A 16,545-nucleotide genomic window follows, 5' to 3' on the forward strand; every position below is an offset into this window, starting at 1 on the left:
CAGATGCAGCTTGTCACGCTGGCCACGTGACCCGGAAGTGTCTGCGGACAGCGCTGGCTCCCAGCCTCTAGAGTGAGATGAGCGCACAACCCTAGAGTCTGTCAAGACTGGCCGTACGGGCAGGGGTACCTTTACCTTTACCTTAAAACATCCCACCTACTCAATGAGGCCACAGGTAACTGAGAGCCAAAGGCCTGGAGGAAAATAAAATGTTTTTGCCTAATGCCTAAAGATGTAGAATGGTGCTGACAGACGAGCCTCCCTGGGGAGAACATTCCACAAGCGGGGAGCCACCACAGAAAAGGCCCCTTCTCGTGCTGCCACCTTCTGGGCCTCTCAAGGAGAGGGCACATGGAGAAATGCCTCAAGGAATGATGATTGCAAGGTCTGGGTTGATTCATATGGGGAGAGGCAGTCCTTGAGGTGCTGGGGTTGTGAGTCACGTAGGGTTTCAGAGCTCAAAACTAGCAAGGCAGCAAAGGGAATACCTGAAAAATGAGTTTGCGGCTGCTGTGCGGGATGCCTCGTTCAGGGGCACCGATGGTGTGGTTTTCGTCTCGGTTATCTCAGGGGTCGGTTTCTTGGTCTTGAAAAAAGCATGAAAGAAGCAGAACCTGGCAGAAGACAACAGCGACTTCTTAATACAGGCTGCTGAAACAAAGTGGCGTTCCCAAATGATTTGCAACTCTAGAGACATTTCAGTTAAAAAGCCAAGAATACCCACTTTCACCTGGAAAGAAGTTTCCAGTCCTCATGTTTGTGACAAATAAATATAGATGGGGGGGCAGGTTGTTACATCCAGTGCTTTTTTTCAGGGGGTACTCAAGGGTCTTCTGCCAACCTAGCAGTTCAAAAGCACACTAGTGCAAGTAGATAAATAGGTACCACTGCGATGGGAAGGTAAACAGCGTTTCTGTACACTCGGGCACTCATTGTGCCAGAAGTGGTTTAGTCATGCTGGCCACATGACCCGGAAAGCTGTCTGTGAACAAACACCAGCTCCCTCAGCCTGAAAGCGAGATGAGCACCACACCCCATAGTCGCCTTTGACTGGACTCAACCGTCCAGGGGTCCTTTACCTTTGTACCTTTACTCAAGGGTACACAGTACCAGCACCTCTTTTTTGTTGTTAAAAAGTGTGGCACTTACTGCAACAACTTCATAGTGAGTGGCAGCATCTATTTTTCTAGAAAATAAGCACTGGTCACATCTCAGCTAGATCTAGCTTGCACTGTGGCAACCACCCAGTAACGTAAATGCCAAGCGTGTCTTGCAGGATCTTAAGTTTCTATCTTGGCAATATCAACATACACACTGAACTATCAAGTACTAGAGGACCAGCTCCCGTCCCGAGGACCTTACAAGCTAAACTTCTGATATGGGGTGGGGAGGAAAATGGAAACAGGTCTGGGAAAGGGGAGAATATGTACTTTTATTCAAATATGTGTCTTTGGTCTTCATTCCAGTGAGAGGATTGAAGATATCACAGAAACCTGCACTTTTGAGGAAGGTTTGGAGGAAGAGGGAATGACTGTTAAATCATTCTAGGAACTGTAGCCCTGTGAGGGTAAACAGGCTCCTTAGCAACTCTGAACACCCTGAACAAACTGCAGTTCCCAGAAAGCTTTGGGGGAAGCCCTGTTTAAAGTGGCACAACACTGCTTTATAGGAATAGTGCAGATTGTCGGCAGCCTCCCAGGTTTTTGCTGCCAAAATACTATCACAATTGTTATATGGTTCCCAGATCTACAGCTTTAAAGACCTTACTCTTTTAGAGGCATTCCAAACTAAGTTTTTCCGCAGCCTGCTGGGGATCCCCTCTTGCGTATCCAACATAGCGGTCCGGCTGGAGGTTGGGCAAATTCCTATCAGTACTCGGATGTGGATACTGAAGATCCATTATTGGCTAAAGCTTATTTTCTTCCCGGTTGGGCTGGCACCTTTAACCTTATTAGATACCTACCAATCCAGATGGAAAGCTACACTGCTGGAAAAGCTTAAAGGCTTGGGGATCCTACAGCAGACTTTGATAGCGACAGGCTTCGAGAAAGCTAAGACTACAATCTGCCAGCGTATCCGGGACGTAGAATTACAATGCCACATGAGCGAAATGATCAAACATCTGGCAATAAGGGACTATGGAAGAAGTTTCTCTCCAGCTAACTATCTGTCAGGTCTTCAGGTACCCAAATACAGACGGTCTTTTACCCTCGCCAGATTTAACGTTCTTCCTTCTGCCTTACTTCAGGGCAGATTTGAGGGTAAACCTTACACAGTACGGGTCTGTCCTTGTGGTTCGTTGGAAGTTGAAACTGCCTCACATGTACTATTACGTTGGCGTCTTTACAAGGATATACGTTTGACTTTTATTACACCTGTTTTGCAAAAGTCCAGGAAAGAATCGGAATACCATAGTTTAAAACTACTGTTAGAGGACAAGAATCCCAAGACTACATTAAATGTAGCTAAATTCTGTGCTTCTGCAATCAATCGCAGGAAGCAAGTGGTATCCCATAATGTTCAAACCCCTAAATGTTAGTTACTGGGGACACGCTAACAATTAATTTTAATTTTTATATTTAGAGCCTTGTTATATTCATATTGTCCCTTGTATTTCTGATATTTTTATGATCTGTGATATTGTGTGTGTGATGCTGGTCTGTGACCGTATTAATAAATTCATTCATTCATACCACTGCAGATTGTGACCTAAGGTCATACAAAGGTTGTGAGCAGTACAGCTCTTTGGTTTAGAGTATTCGGCCTGTCACGAGTGAACAACAAACCCTTCCCTCGGCAAGCGGGCAGCGCAAGCCGCTGTCAACCATCTTGTCCCTCCTACCTGGTCACATCAGTCACAAACTCTTCTCCCTTCTTGATCTGCGGGTTCTCAACTAGGCCAACCAGCCGAGCTATGATCCATTTCCTCAGGCGCGTCACACAGTGCTGGGTCATTTCCCTGCATCGACAGAGAGCAATCAGAAGTAATGAGCCACTAAAGCAGACCCTTGCCGTACCATCTTATTGGAGTAAAAAGATGGCGGACAGCAGGCCAGTTCAGATGTCATGCTAAGCCATCATTTAGTGTTATGAGACACCTCCAGCATTGCCAGGTGGGGCCAGGGACCCCCACCCCCTTTGGCCACTTTCGCACCATTCATTTAAAGCGCTATGGTACTAAACAGTCATGGCTTCCCCCAATGAATTCTGGGTACTTTCATTTGTTTAGGGTGCTTAGAGTTAAGAGACTCCTGTTCCTCTCAGAGAGCTAAGATTCCCAGAGCTGTTTAACACTCAATCCCTCTTCAAAGGGTGCTATGGGAATTGGAGCTCTCTGAGGGGAACAGGGGCTTCATAACAACTCCAAGTACCCAGAATCCTTTGGGGGAAGTCATGGCTACTTAAAATGGTGGGAATGTGGTTTTGGTTAAAAAACAACAACAACACCCAGCACCCTATGTTCCTGTGGCAACAGTTGACCAAATCAATTGACCACCATCTCCGATATAGGTGGGAATCTTTGAACTGTAGAGCCAGAAGGGACCCCGAGGGTCATCTTGTCCCACCCCCTGCAAAGTAGGGAACTTTTGCCCAATGTGGGGCTCGAACCCACAACCTTGAGATTAAGAGTCTCAGGCTCTAATCAACTGAGCTATAGGGAGCTTTGGCCAGTCTAAAGACTTCACGGTGCCTTAGTGGAAAGTACAAGTGGGCCCACCCCAGCCAAGAAACCTCACAGAAATCAACACCTGAACAGAATCCAGTGGCAAAGCCTCACTAATACCAACAGGAGCTTCATGTGCATGTGAAAAATAGAATCTCGGTGGTAGAGCATCTGCTTTGAGTGTAGAAGGTCCCAGCTTCTGACAATTTTAGGTGATATTTTAATGATCAAGATTTCATATATATATTTTTAACTGCTATATCTGTATTGTCTCTGTTATACCCCATTGCAATTCAATGTATTTCTGTTGTGTTTTACGATTTTCCTGATATTGTAAGTGAGCCGGAACTGGTCTGTGACCATAATAATAAAAATTCATTCATTCACTAAAATTCATTCATTCATTCCTGGTTCAATCCCTGGCAACTCTCCTGGCTGGGAGAGACAAGAGCATAAGAAGACCTCTGCAGGATCAGGCCAGTGACCCATCTAGACCAACATCCTGTTCTCACAGTGGCCAGTCAGAAGCCTGTAGGAAACCCACAAACAGGATTCGAACACAAGAGCCCTCTCCTCTCCTGGGGTTTCCAGCAACTGGTATTCAGAAACATCGCTGCCTCCAACTGTGGAGGCAGAGCACAGCCATCTTGGCTCGTAGCCAAGGATAGCCCTCTCCTCCATGAATCTGTCTAATCCTCTTTTAAGGCCATCTAGCTTGGTGGCCATCACAGCCTCCTGTGGAAGGGAGTTCCACAGTTTAACTAAGCTCCGCGTGAAGGACTTTCTTTTCTTTTATCTGTCCTCCATGCAGTGGTCTGAAGCAGCATAAGAAGAGGAGTTTGGATTTGATATCCCGCTTTATCACTACCCAAAGGAGCCTCAAAGCAGCTAACATTCTCCTTTCCCTTCCTCCCCCACAACAAACACTCTGTGAGGTGAGTGGGGCTGAGAGACTTCAGAGAAGTGTGACTAGCCCAAGGTCACCCAGCAGCTGCTTGTGGAGGAGCGGAGACGCGAACCCGGTTCACCAGATTACGAGTCTACTGCTCTTAACCACTATACCACACTGTCTCTCACACTGGCTGCTTCCTATTCGGCCGGAGGTGCCTCCGCCTTTCCCCCAGCTGCCACTCACACATCCGTCTTCTTCTCGTTCTGCTGCTGCCGCCTGGTGGCGAAATCCACGCAGGCGTCCAAATCTGGGTTGAGGAACATGTTCTTGAGCCAGGCCGTGTACTTCAGCAACGCCCCAGGGAGAAGGTGCCTCAGCACTTTCCAGAAACTAGGCACCACCGGGTAGCCTTGGTTGGTGAGCGTGGAGAAGCCAACCATCACCGCCAGCTGCTTGGCCGGGTCACTGCATCCCTCCAAGAATGAGTCGACGTAGGCCTCCATCTCTGGGGCAAACTTGAATCTGTCATGCATCTGAAAAACACAGGCAGGAGAAGGGCTGTGGCTGAGCAGCAGGACGCCTGCTTGGCAAGCAGAAGGGCCCAATCCCTGGTGTCTCCAGGGAGGGCTGGGAACGTCTGCTGTCTAGAATCCTGGAGAGACACTGCTGATCAGGGTAGACCAGCCTTCGCCATCCTAGTGGCCTCCAGGCATTTTGGACTACATCTGTCCCAGAGAGCAAGATCAATAGAGATGCTGGGAGTTGTTTTCCAGTAAACTATGGGGGCTACCATACTGGGGAAGGGATATTGTTGCCATTCCCCTACCTGGGTGGACACAACATGGGTCCCGTAATGACGCATGACTTCCCCTCGGAGAACCATCCTTAGCTGGCTAGTCGACAGGAGCGGGAGAGAGCTGCCCAGCAACCGGTAACACATGTAACTGAGGAAGAATAAGACACACAGGATAAGAAATAATGTGTGAAAGCAGCTTTCTAGCTTTCAAGGGGCCTGCCTTTACTGATTTCATGAATTGAGAATGGCCCGCTAAACTCGCAAAGAATTTGACAGCCTCCCAGAGCACAGTTCGATAACCACTGGGATTTAGAAAAATGGGAAAAAGAACTGCAAGGAGAGACTGGGGCCATGTTCACATGATACATTTAAAGCACTACAATACCACTTTTGACAGTCATGGCTTCCCCCAAAGAATTATGGGAGCTGTGGACCCCCTATTTCCCTCACTGAGCTACAAGTCCCAGAGTTCTCTGTGAAGGGGGACTGATTGCTAAAACATTCTAGAAACCGTAGCTCTCTGAGGGGAAAGGGAGTCTTCTAACCACTCTCAGGACCCTCAACAAACTACAGATCCCAGAATTCAGGGGGGGGGGCCACAGCTGTTGCAAAGTGGTATCATAGTGCTTCAAAACATGTGGTGTGAATGTTGCGTGTGACAGACAAGCCAAAACTTCCCCAGCCAACCTGCAAGGTCCAACGTTGTCCTTCAGCAGACCGTTCTCGATGGCTTCTTTCCAGAAGAGCTCAAAGGTGCCTTCCTTCAGAGCCACTTTCATCAAGTCCAGTCCGACAGTAGGAAGACTTCTGTCCTTTTTCTCAGACTTGGCCGCCATTTTCAAAACCTCCAGCAGCCTGCAAGGAAGAGCAAAACAATTTTTTAAAAATAAAATAAAATTAAAAACTGCCTTCCGTTGTGTGGAGGCAAAGCCTAGGGGCATACAAAGCTTCCTTAGGCTAGAGCAGGCTGTTGGCCCATATAGCTCAGTACGGCCTAGTCAGACTAGCAGCAGCTCCCCAGGGTGTTGACTGGGCGCCTTTGCCTGCCCTCGTCGGAGATGCTGAAGACTGGACTGGGGACCTTCTGCATGCAGAGAGCAGGGGATATACCACTGAACAACACCCCGAAGAATCTTAGATCCCAGAATCCTCCTTTTCTTTCCTTCACTGTAAGATATTCTGGGCTGTCCTGTGAATCCGCTGGATGAAATAGCGGATGAACGTTGCCTCAGAAGAGTGAGGAAAATTCTCAGGGATGATTCACACCCTGTCCGGCACTTTCTTGATCTCCTACCCTCAGGTAGAAGATATAGAAGCATGATGAATTGCACCAACAGGGTAAAGAACAGCTTCTATCTGTGGGCTGCTGAATGAAAAGATAACAACAGGGCAACTGACTTTGGGGTTTGGTGGGTGTGCGTCAGTAAACAAGGGGAATTAAGACTAAGAGAGCTGAGCGAGGGTGCTTGTGTAATCTCACTGTATACTAGTTGTACAAGTGACAATAAAGTATTTCAATTTCAAAAGAACTGTAAAGCGATGCAAGCGTCCTGCATTCCTTCCTGGTCAACATACCTGGGAATGTTTTCTGCCGTGATGACGGCAGTCGTGCCCAAGAGGGCCTTCAGTTTTTCTGGCCGGAGAACCCTGGGGAACTTCTGGATGCCCACCAGCAGGAGGTAAAGCTGCCCTGGACTGCTGAAGGCCGAGGTGAGGTCATCTTCCAAGAAGCTGAAAAGGACCTCTTCAAACACAGCCTCCGGAATCTGAGCCCCCGGCAAAAACAAAAGCGAACAACTCCCTGGGTTTGGATGTCCATTCCCCTTTTTTACATCTCAAACCTCCCACCTCTAGGCAAGACTCCTGTGCCAAAGGTATTCACCTCCTCTAAGATGGACTATAATTGGAAATTGTTTTACTTTAATAATGATATTGGAAAGCTGTTACTTTTAACTACAAGGAAACTCAGAAGGGAGGGACTAGAGGAAGTCAACCAAGATGTTTAAAAGGTTGGATTTGTAAAGAATTAAGTTTGTTGTTATTGTTTATTGTTCCTTTTTTCTTCTTTCGTTCATTGATGTATGTCAGGGAACTGCCATCGGAGCCAAGGGTGGTGGTAAGGCTCCCCGATGACGCTGGAGAGGGAACCAGCAAGGAGAGAGGGAGAGCTTCCAATGGGGAAGGAAATAGACGTGACGCCAGGGAGGAAGGGGAGGCTGAGGGAGCTTCGGAGGGAAGGCTCCGGGACTGTTCCAGCGAGACCAGCGGGGAGAGCACAGGACCTCCCCTTGGGACGCCCACTCAGCGCAGAAAGCTTCCGCGCAGGGAAGCTAGGCGGCGACTTGGTGTCAAAGAACTCTTATGTTGGAGGAAATTCAGGAAACGCCCACTGACGGATTCTGCCAGTGATTGAGACAGCCACAGAGTAAGGGCTGTCCGGCCAGGGAAAGGTTTAACCAAACCACTCAGCTTGGAGCAGTTTGGGGCTTACGCACAAGCAACCCCATATCCCATTACAATGTATTTTTCTTTTTTTTTTCTTTTTTTGTGTGTCATTCTGCTCTGTGGTTTTTGTTATAATTGTGGAAAATCTAATAATTATTTTATTTTTTAAAAAAAGGTATTCACCTCCTCCATCGCTTGGGCCATCCAACTCCCTAGGCCCCTTCAGTGGCTACTCAACCGCCTCTGCACCCAGGACAAGCCCATCTCTTTCTGTACCTGCCTTGTCCTCCATTTTATAAAGCCACCCACAGTCAAGTCTATCCATCCTTCCCAGCACCATCTTTGGACTTTTTGGACATCATACTTGTTTGCTTGGCGATACATCAGCATTCACTTCTGTGGAACTCACTCAGGCGCCAGACATCCTGGCCTACGTGACAATTACAGTGGTACCTTGGGTTAAGTACTTAATTCGTTCTGGAGGTCCATTCTTAACCTGAAACTGTTCTTAACCTGAAGCACCACTTTAGCTAATGGGGCCTTCCACTGCTGCTGCACCGCCAGAGCATGATTTCTGTTCTCATCCTGAAGCAAAGTATTTAACCTGAAGCACTATTTCTGGGTTAGCGGAGTCTGTAACCTGAAGCGTATGTAACCTGAAGCGTATGTAACCCGAGGTACCACTGTATGGGTGGCATCCAACTGAGGCCACAGTCACACCAAACATTTAAAGCGCACTTTAAACATGGCTCCCCTGTAAAGCATTCTGGGAACTGCAGTGCTGAAGAGTTGCTAGGAGAACCGCATTCCCGTCCCAGAATTCCCTGTGAAGAGGGATTGACTGTTGAACCACTCAAAGAGAATTGTAGCTCTGGAATATTTCCCTGTGTCCTGGCAAGGCAATATAATTAGCATCAGCGGTCTAACGGGGACGGGTCAGTGCTGGCAAGCCAGTCTTGCAGAAGAAGCTATGCAACTATATATTTAAGAGGCTCCCTTTTTTTGCAATAACACCCCACATCTCCCTACCTCGGAAACGATGTCGGCCAATGTCTTCCTAGGAAGGTCTTTGAGGTGGGTGTGGTGATCCGAAAGGCTCTGGAGAAGCTGGACGCAGCCAAGGAGAGCTTTTGAATCCTAAGGAATTTAGATAAGAGTGGGTGAGTCTACAGGGACGGAGAGGACACAGGGAACACGAGAGAAAGCATGTATTTGAGGAACTGGTCCATCTACCCCAACATTGTTGGCAGTGACCTCCAGAAGCTTTTGAGGGTTTCAGCAAGGAATAGTCTTAGTCCTCCCTGAGAGGTTACCCCAGAGGGAAAAACTTAACAGGAAAAAATTGCCCAGCCAGTTTTTAAAGGATCTAACAGCTGATGTTTGAAAAACACTCCTCACTCTACCACCAGCTGCCAGGCAGAGCAGATGTTTCAGATGTGCCAAAGAATCAGCTCAGAACAATGGAGCGTCATGTGTTCCATTATGAGGCACAGGAGCTCTTTCAAGTTTCTAGTCCATATGGATTCCAAGCAAGGCTTGAAAGCATATGTGAACAACCCTGGAAAAGGTGGGGGGTGATTTGGGATTTCCAGCGACTGGTAGAAGTGATCTCCAGGGCCTCCCATTCAGCAGAAGACTCAGCAGAGCTGATTCTATCGGCATAATTTATGCACATCAGAGAATTCAGAATATTATTATTATTATTATTACTATCAACATCACGTCACAGGGTTTGCACCAGGGGCATGCAGACCTGAAACATTTGCATCTAGCGTTACCTTTGGAAGACGCCCGGACTGGAACAGAGCCAGAACGCCGAAAAAGTTCCCAAACAGAGCATTTCGGAAGAGTTTCTGAAACAAAACAGGGAACCAACATAGAAAGACAATCTAGGCAAGGCTGTGGAATCTCGCGAGCGACTCTTTACAGCGAGTAAACTTACAATCACTAGCAACACTCACCACTTGAATGGGTCCCCATCTTCCCCAAAAAACATTTCAATATGGATATGCAGCCCTCAACCACAAAAGAACCCTTCCCACCGCTGACCGAATAGGGCCCCCCCAAATGACCCCAATACTGTTTTGGGGGACATGGGAAGTATCTTGGGAGATGTGGGGAGCAGGGTCCATTCCCCCAACTCTGCTGAAAGACCTTCTACTACTGAACTGTTTCCATGCCGGATGGTCATCCTGAGTTTGCTTTTTTCCTCTTCCCTCCCTGCCATCTTCCCTTGTGTGTCATATTGTTTCAGACGGCAAGCCTGCTTTGTTATCTGACTGCATGCAAGCTAACATGGAAGCATTTTTTTTTTACAAAAGAGCAGGGTTCAAATGGCCTGAATAAATGAATAACCAGCCTTTACCCGGTGCTTCTCAAACTATGGGTCGTGATACGTTCATAGCTGTCTCAGACAATGAGGATTACCCCTCACCCCATTTTCAGAGGCTTCTCCCCCCCCCTTTCCCCAGCCAGACAGCCATGATCACACATTACGACAAGCCAGTTTGCTGTGACATCCCCTTTTGTCCTCTAGTGTGACCAGCAAGATCTCAGGAGCTTTCGCTTCTGCTTCTATATTAAACACGTTGTCCCATTTTGCTGGTACAGAGGATCAAGGTTTAGGTCAACTGCAGTTAGCTTTTTTTTTATATATATATAAAAAAAGCCTGTTTCATTACCCGTATTTGATGCTGACAAATTATTTATTTATTTGATATATTTCCATACCACCTTTATCTTCCAAATATCTCAAAGTGGCATACGTGGTTCTCCTCCTCCCAATTTCACCCTCACAACAACCCTGTGAGGTAGGTCAGGCTAAGAGATGGCAACTGGCCCAGGGTTGCCCAGTGAGCTCCATGGCTGAGTGGGGATCCGAACCCTGGTCTTCCAGGGTGCTGTCAGGATGCTGACAAATTATTTATTTATTTGATATATTTCCATACCACCTTTATCTTCCAAATATCTCAAAGTGGCATACGTGGTTCTCCTCCTCCCAATTTCACCCTCACAACAACCCTGTGAGGTAGGTCAGGCTAAGAGATGGCAACTGGCCCAGGGTTGCCCAGTGAGCTCCATGGCTGAGTGGGGATCCGAACCCTGGTCTTCCAGGCCGTAGTCCAACACTCTACACATTACGCCAAACTGGCTCTTTCCATGCACCACTTTAAACAGGCACTCCCATTGGGCACCAGCAACCCACAAACTTCCTTATGGTCACATGCATAACTCACTCTGGGTGAAACTTGGCTGTGGCACATTCTCTCTCTCAGAGCTTGTTCGGAGCAGGTTGCTATGCTGGCGATCCAATCGACATCAGTAACCCTGCCAAATCCCGCAGAACAAAATCAAACCCCCAAATGGCCAGGATTTGGCCCTTGTGGACTGATGCTGATTGGATCAACAGATTAATAATAATAATAATAATAATAATAACATCATAATTTATTATTTATACCCCACCCATCTGGCTGGGCTTCCCCAGCCACTCTGGGCGGCTTCCAAAAAATATATTAAAATACTGTAATATTTTAATTAACACAGCAGACCTGCAGAGCTCCCCTTAACAAAATCCTGCTGTCCACGGCAACCATGAACTGTAAACTCAAAGCCCACTCCATCTCCTTACCTTCTTCACTCTGCCGAGGTCGTATTTTTCTTTGATCTGGTCCAGGACTGTGAGGAGGGAGATCTCCTCAAAAACCTGCAATACCTGGGGAGAGAGAAAAAGAAGGGAACACCTGTGTGAATCGGAGAGAAGAGAGGCAACAGGATGCCGCTGCTACTACAACCCCCATCACACCTAACCTTTGGCTGTGGCTGATGAGAGTTGTAGTCCAACAACATCAGGAGGGCTGCATGTTACTTTCGAATTTATAGTTGTTGTTTTTTAAAAAAACTTCTATGGAAGACTTATGGAAGGAATTATTTTAAAGTTTGCTTTTTAAAAAAACCTTAAAAGCAAGAAAACCCATATGAACTCCACTGAGGAACACTAACCTGAGCCAAAGCCAAACTGAACCCTGGACGGGCCGCTTCACGTGTTGCTCCCAATCCATCAATCAGGCGCTTCAAGCTGTATTTCAGTTGCTCATCGTCCTAAAAAAATATATTCAGAAGTTCAGGTGGGGGTTTTGACTACCCCACAAACCAAAATACAGTAATGTTTATTTTCCTTTAAAATGCCTTCTGTGAAAAAAATACTGTTCTGCTTAATTCAGAGCGGCTTTTACAGTGATCAAAGTTTTTTTTTTTAAAGAATCAGTTTACCTGAAACTTCTTAAATGCCACAGCCACATTCATAATCCTAACAACAACCTTCCAAAGTAGGCCAACCCCATCAGCCTTCTTCCTAAGCATGCCCTTTGTCACCCCCAGTATCATCCATTCAGTTCCAGGGCCTGCTTCTTTCTAATCCATAGCTCCCTTGTTCAAATACCTGGAAACAATAGAGGGGAAAACCACCTCTGAGCATGTTTAAAGTGCAATCCCAGCATCAAATGTCTCTCTGTGTATAGGCCTGCTAACTATATGTCTCCCACAGACATAACATGATAAAATCAACTGAAAACACAGTATGGTGTTTTTTTCCAGTTTGCATGCAGCAAATTATTGATTATAAAATGTATAAGCCACTTTCCCTAATGAAATAGGTGTGCAAAGCTGCTATCAATAGGTTTTGTGGGGCTTTGTACATAGAATCAAAGAACCGTAGCGTTGGAAGGTGCCCCAAGGATCCAACCCCCTGAAAAGCAGCTGGTTTTTCAGGGAAAGAAACTTGCAGGGCCGACTTTGGTGACTGCACTTCCCTGAAAACTTCTGCCCACAAACACCCAAAGGTGAATTTCACCAAATGCAGAATGTGAGAATGCTACAGAAAACTTAATGTGATGGCATCATTATATTGGGACTGCTTTCGGCCAGAGGACCCACTGGGCAGCTGCACCCAGTGTCTCACCACGGGAAGAGAGAGAGACCAACCTGGTCCCATCCATTTCCTCCTCCCTCCCTAGTCCTTTTCCTTTTGTATCTTGTCTGTTAACACTGCAAACCTGAAGGTAGGGACTGTCTTTATTTGTCCAGGTGCTATAAAACTTTAGATATCCTTTTTGCTATTAAAATAAAATTTAAAAACAATCGGCTGCACTGAGCCATAGTCAGAGAAGACCTACTGAAATCAGCGGGACAAAATCCATTTCAAAGGGACTCCTATGGCTGGAACTTAAACAATACTGTATATAATATCAATACTTCCAAACACATACTTTGGGGGGTAGGTGAGAGGGGGAGAGACCCGGCTTTAATATTTTGTATTTTTAATGTTTGATGTTATACTGTGTTTGATGTTTTAATTCCTTGGAAGCCGCCCTGAGTGGCTGCGGAAACCCAGTTAGATGGCTGGCATATATTTTATTATCATTATCATTACTGTTGTGACGTGGGGTTTGTGATTTCAGCTCTCTTGACATAATATGCTGGAGACAGTTCTCTAGTAACACTTCTTTATTAAAGCAACAAGACTGAGACCTGAGGAGGGGAGAGCTACATTTATAGGGACAGGGAACTAGCTAGAAAGGATGCATTTTGGAGGGAACAATATCAGGCAATCACAGTCCTGCCTTTTGGAGGAAACCAATAAGACAGAGGATCCAAATACAGCAGCTTAAATGAACCAATAGTAGCTGTACCCTCTGGAACCAAAAGACAGTTACTTTACCCTAATGCAAATACAGACAATAATAATACAGATATAAAATCCTTTGACTCAATACACAACAATTACCAGCCGCCCTTTTAACCCAGAGGGAGAAGCGCGGCGTTTGCAAAAAGCTTATATTAACTTTCCACCGTCTCTCTTACTTTCTGGTTCTCTCGCAAGTAGCGCAGCAGATCCTCCGTCGCCTTCAAGCGCGTCTCCTGCTGGGGCTTGGCGATGTCCCAGAAGAAATCCAAAAACTGCCGGTTCTGGCCCAGGAGCCGGCCCGCGTGGGAGATGGGGGCCGCGGCGAGAGCTTCATCGCCGGGGCTGCCGCTACTGCTGCCATCCCCGGCCATGCTGGAGGCAGCGCAGCAAAAAGACGCACGTGGAAGGAGGGGATGCAGAGGCGCACGTGAGAACCTCCCCTTCCGGGTTAAGGAAAGCAGAGGCTGGATAGGAGCCTCCCTGCCGGGGTTTGGCTTTCTTCGGCTTCCTCCTTTGCACAACGCCCTTGTCTGCCCCACGTGGAAACGCCAGACTCTGCATGCGCATCAATCCCTGCCTGGGATGTGAGCTCTTTTGGGGGGTTTTTGGGTGGCGCGTTTGCTCGCCTAAGGCGGATGCTATCAGCCGCCTGGGGCGCAGACCACAGAAAGGTGCGGCACTGACTTTTGCGGGGCACTGTTTTCTATAGATTCACATTATTGCAAAGGATTCGTGTGCCAAGACGTATTTTGAGAAAGGCAATCAAACGTCGTTGCGTTCTTTATTCTTGCAATGAACTTTGCAGTTTCAAGTGTTGTGCTTTCCTACAATACTTGGTTTTGGAAAACTGGAGTTAGCAATTGGGGGTGTTGCAAGTGGTTAGACTTGCCCAGGGCGCAAAATTCAGTGATGAGGAACTAGTGGCTTTGCATATTTCCTGTCGTCCCAGACCACTGTCTGCTGGGCAAATGGAAACGGTTTGGAGAAAGGGTTGAGCCCACGTTCACTGTTAGCTGCCGGGATGGGATGGTTATTGCAAGAAAATGGAAAGTATGGCTGTGAGTTTTTTTGTGGGCGGTAGGCTTTTTGTCTGAGTCTCTTCAAATTCATGGATCCAGCAGGGATTCAACTGCTGAATTAGCCAGCCAAGGGCCACAATGGTTCCTAAAGTATGGGTGGCTCTGTGCCAGAGGCAAAATGGATGTTGTCTGTGAGAGCTCAAAGCAAGGCTGTAGGCTTGGGTAGCTGAGGACAGAAACATGCCTGATTTATGGTGGAATCGAAAGCTGTGTGACTATGGGAGAAGCAAGATCCTCTTGGGGGCTAATGCTGTGAGCCCTCCATCGTAGGCTCAGCTCGTATATATGTGTAAATAAACCATATATCAGAAAGACACCACGGTCTCCGCCATCCCACCATTCCGAGAAAACGGAACCCTGGGTAGACGCCTGGAACCCCTGAAAATTTTGCACCGCTCGGAGATTGGGATGGCATGCAACAGTATATAGATGGATTAAATGAGGATTTGTGGTCTCCATAGCTCCGTAGCTGCTGCTGAAGAATTAATCCAAATATTAAGTTATACCAAAACAAAACAAATATTAATTTTCAACTATGTGGCAAAAAGTTATTTTATGTATTAATGAGGACAACAATGTCTAAATGCCCCCTGTGAGATAATGCTACTGTTTGGAATTCTTGGTTAGTTTTTAGCTTTACGTGAAAATGTCATAATGTGGAACAAACAATAGCCTGATATTTAGAAATAAAAGGTTTTTTAAATATTATTACCCCCCTGATACCAATAATACCAATTGTTACCAATAAACCTGCATAAGACAGTGTGATGAATTTGCTTCTTTTTCTGTGCCCTCCCCATCCCTTTTTCCTTCTGCGTTGTGTCTTTTCTATTATAAGCCTGTGGGCAGGGACTGTCTTGTTTGTTATTGATCTTATGTAAGTGATTAAAAATCTTTTAGATGTGCACGTGATATATGTGCGGTATATAAACCGAGCCTTCATTTTCATCAGCTCAGTCTTGTGGAATGGTCTCTGACAGATTCAGCAAACATCCTCAATATTAACTTTTAGATGTCTGCTGGAAACAATTCTAGGTTTAAGCAGACAGTTAAAGAAAAAACTTTTTTTACAGTTAGCTGGTGATTAGTGATTCTTCTACTTTAGTGGGTGCTTCCCTTCCCTTCTCTGCCTGTTTGCTTTTTAATTATTTTATTTTATATATTTTAATTATTTCCCCATTGGTTTTAAAGAGAAACAAAACAGCATGGAGTGGTGTTTACAAGAATACGCAGTGACATTGCAATCCTGTGCATGTCTGTTTAGAAGTCAGCCCACTTGAATTCTATGGGCCTTCCTCCCATAAACTAAATCTGGGGATAATTCATGAAACAAATACCTTCTTGTCTATTAACCTTCTTGTAATTATTAAGAACATAAAACTATCCCTGCTGGATCAAGCCAGTGGCTCATCTAGTCATGTTGTGTAGTGGTTAGAGCATCTGACTAGGACCTGGGAGTCCAGGCTTGAAATCCCTACTTAGACATAGGAAGCTCACTGACTGATTTGAGGGGAGGCAGTTGCTGCCTCTCAGCCTAACCTACCTCACAGGGTTGTTTTGAGACTAAAATGATGAAGGAGGAAAACCAAATGCACTAGCCTGAGATTGTTGGAGACAAAGGTGGAAGACAGACAGATAGCACAACATTATGGAAGTGAGTTGTGGGCAACTTACACCCACCAGGAGCGCCGCTTCAATGTACGGCGTCAGGAAGATTTTGGGCACCACATGGCAGGACAGAGTCTCAAACAAAGATGTGCTCTCCCAAGTCCACATCCCCAGCATGTTCACAGTCCTGTCTCAGCGACATCTATGCTGGCTTGGTCATGTACACAGCATGGAAGATGACAGGATTCCTATAGACATGCTGTATGCGGAGCTGTCTTCAGGCACCCCTGGCAGACCAACTCTGCATTACAAATGAGACATAAAGGCTGGCAACCTCAACCCCGCCTGTCTGAATCCCTTGCAGACAACCGCAGT

At 46.5% G+C, this 16,545-nt stretch overlaps 1 protein-coding gene across 1 annotated transcript in view; it reads right to left on the reverse strand.

Moving 5' to 3' along the window:
* The window catches only part of MYBBP1A (MYB binding protein 1a), a 52,617-nt gene extending 38,712 nt beyond the window's left edge, over positions 1 to 13,905 (reverse strand). The window contains exons 1-11 of the mRNA XM_081843447.1: positions 13,660 to 13,905; positions 11,800 to 11,898; positions 11,429 to 11,512; positions 9,576 to 9,650; positions 8,827 to 8,934; positions 6,928 to 7,118; positions 6,040 to 6,207; positions 5,383 to 5,500; positions 4,800 to 5,089; positions 2,843 to 2,959; positions 489 to 614 (exon numbers count right to left, since the gene is read on the reverse strand). Of these exons, the coding sequence (XP_081699573.1) occupies positions 489 to 614; positions 2,843 to 2,959; positions 4,800 to 5,089; positions 5,383 to 5,500; positions 6,040 to 6,207; positions 6,928 to 7,118; positions 8,827 to 8,934; positions 9,576 to 9,650; positions 11,429 to 11,512; positions 11,800 to 11,898; positions 13,660 to 13,854 (1,571 nt within the window). The 5' untranslated portion in view covers positions 13,855 to 13,905. The remainder of the gene's footprint in view (positions 1 to 488; positions 615 to 2,842; positions 2,960 to 4,799; positions 5,090 to 5,382; positions 5,501 to 6,039; positions 6,208 to 6,927; positions 7,119 to 8,826; positions 8,935 to 9,575; positions 9,651 to 11,428; positions 11,513 to 11,799; positions 11,899 to 13,659) is intronic.
* Positions 13,906 to 16,545: the final 2,640 nt, after the last annotated feature.

The sequence above is a fragment of the Podarcis erhardii genome, assembly GCF_964252035.2.
Source record: "Podarcis erhardii genome assembly, chromosome: 16".
Classification (NCBI taxonomy): Eukaryota; Metazoa; Chordata; class Lepidosauria; order Squamata; family Lacertidae; genus Podarcis; species Podarcis erhardii.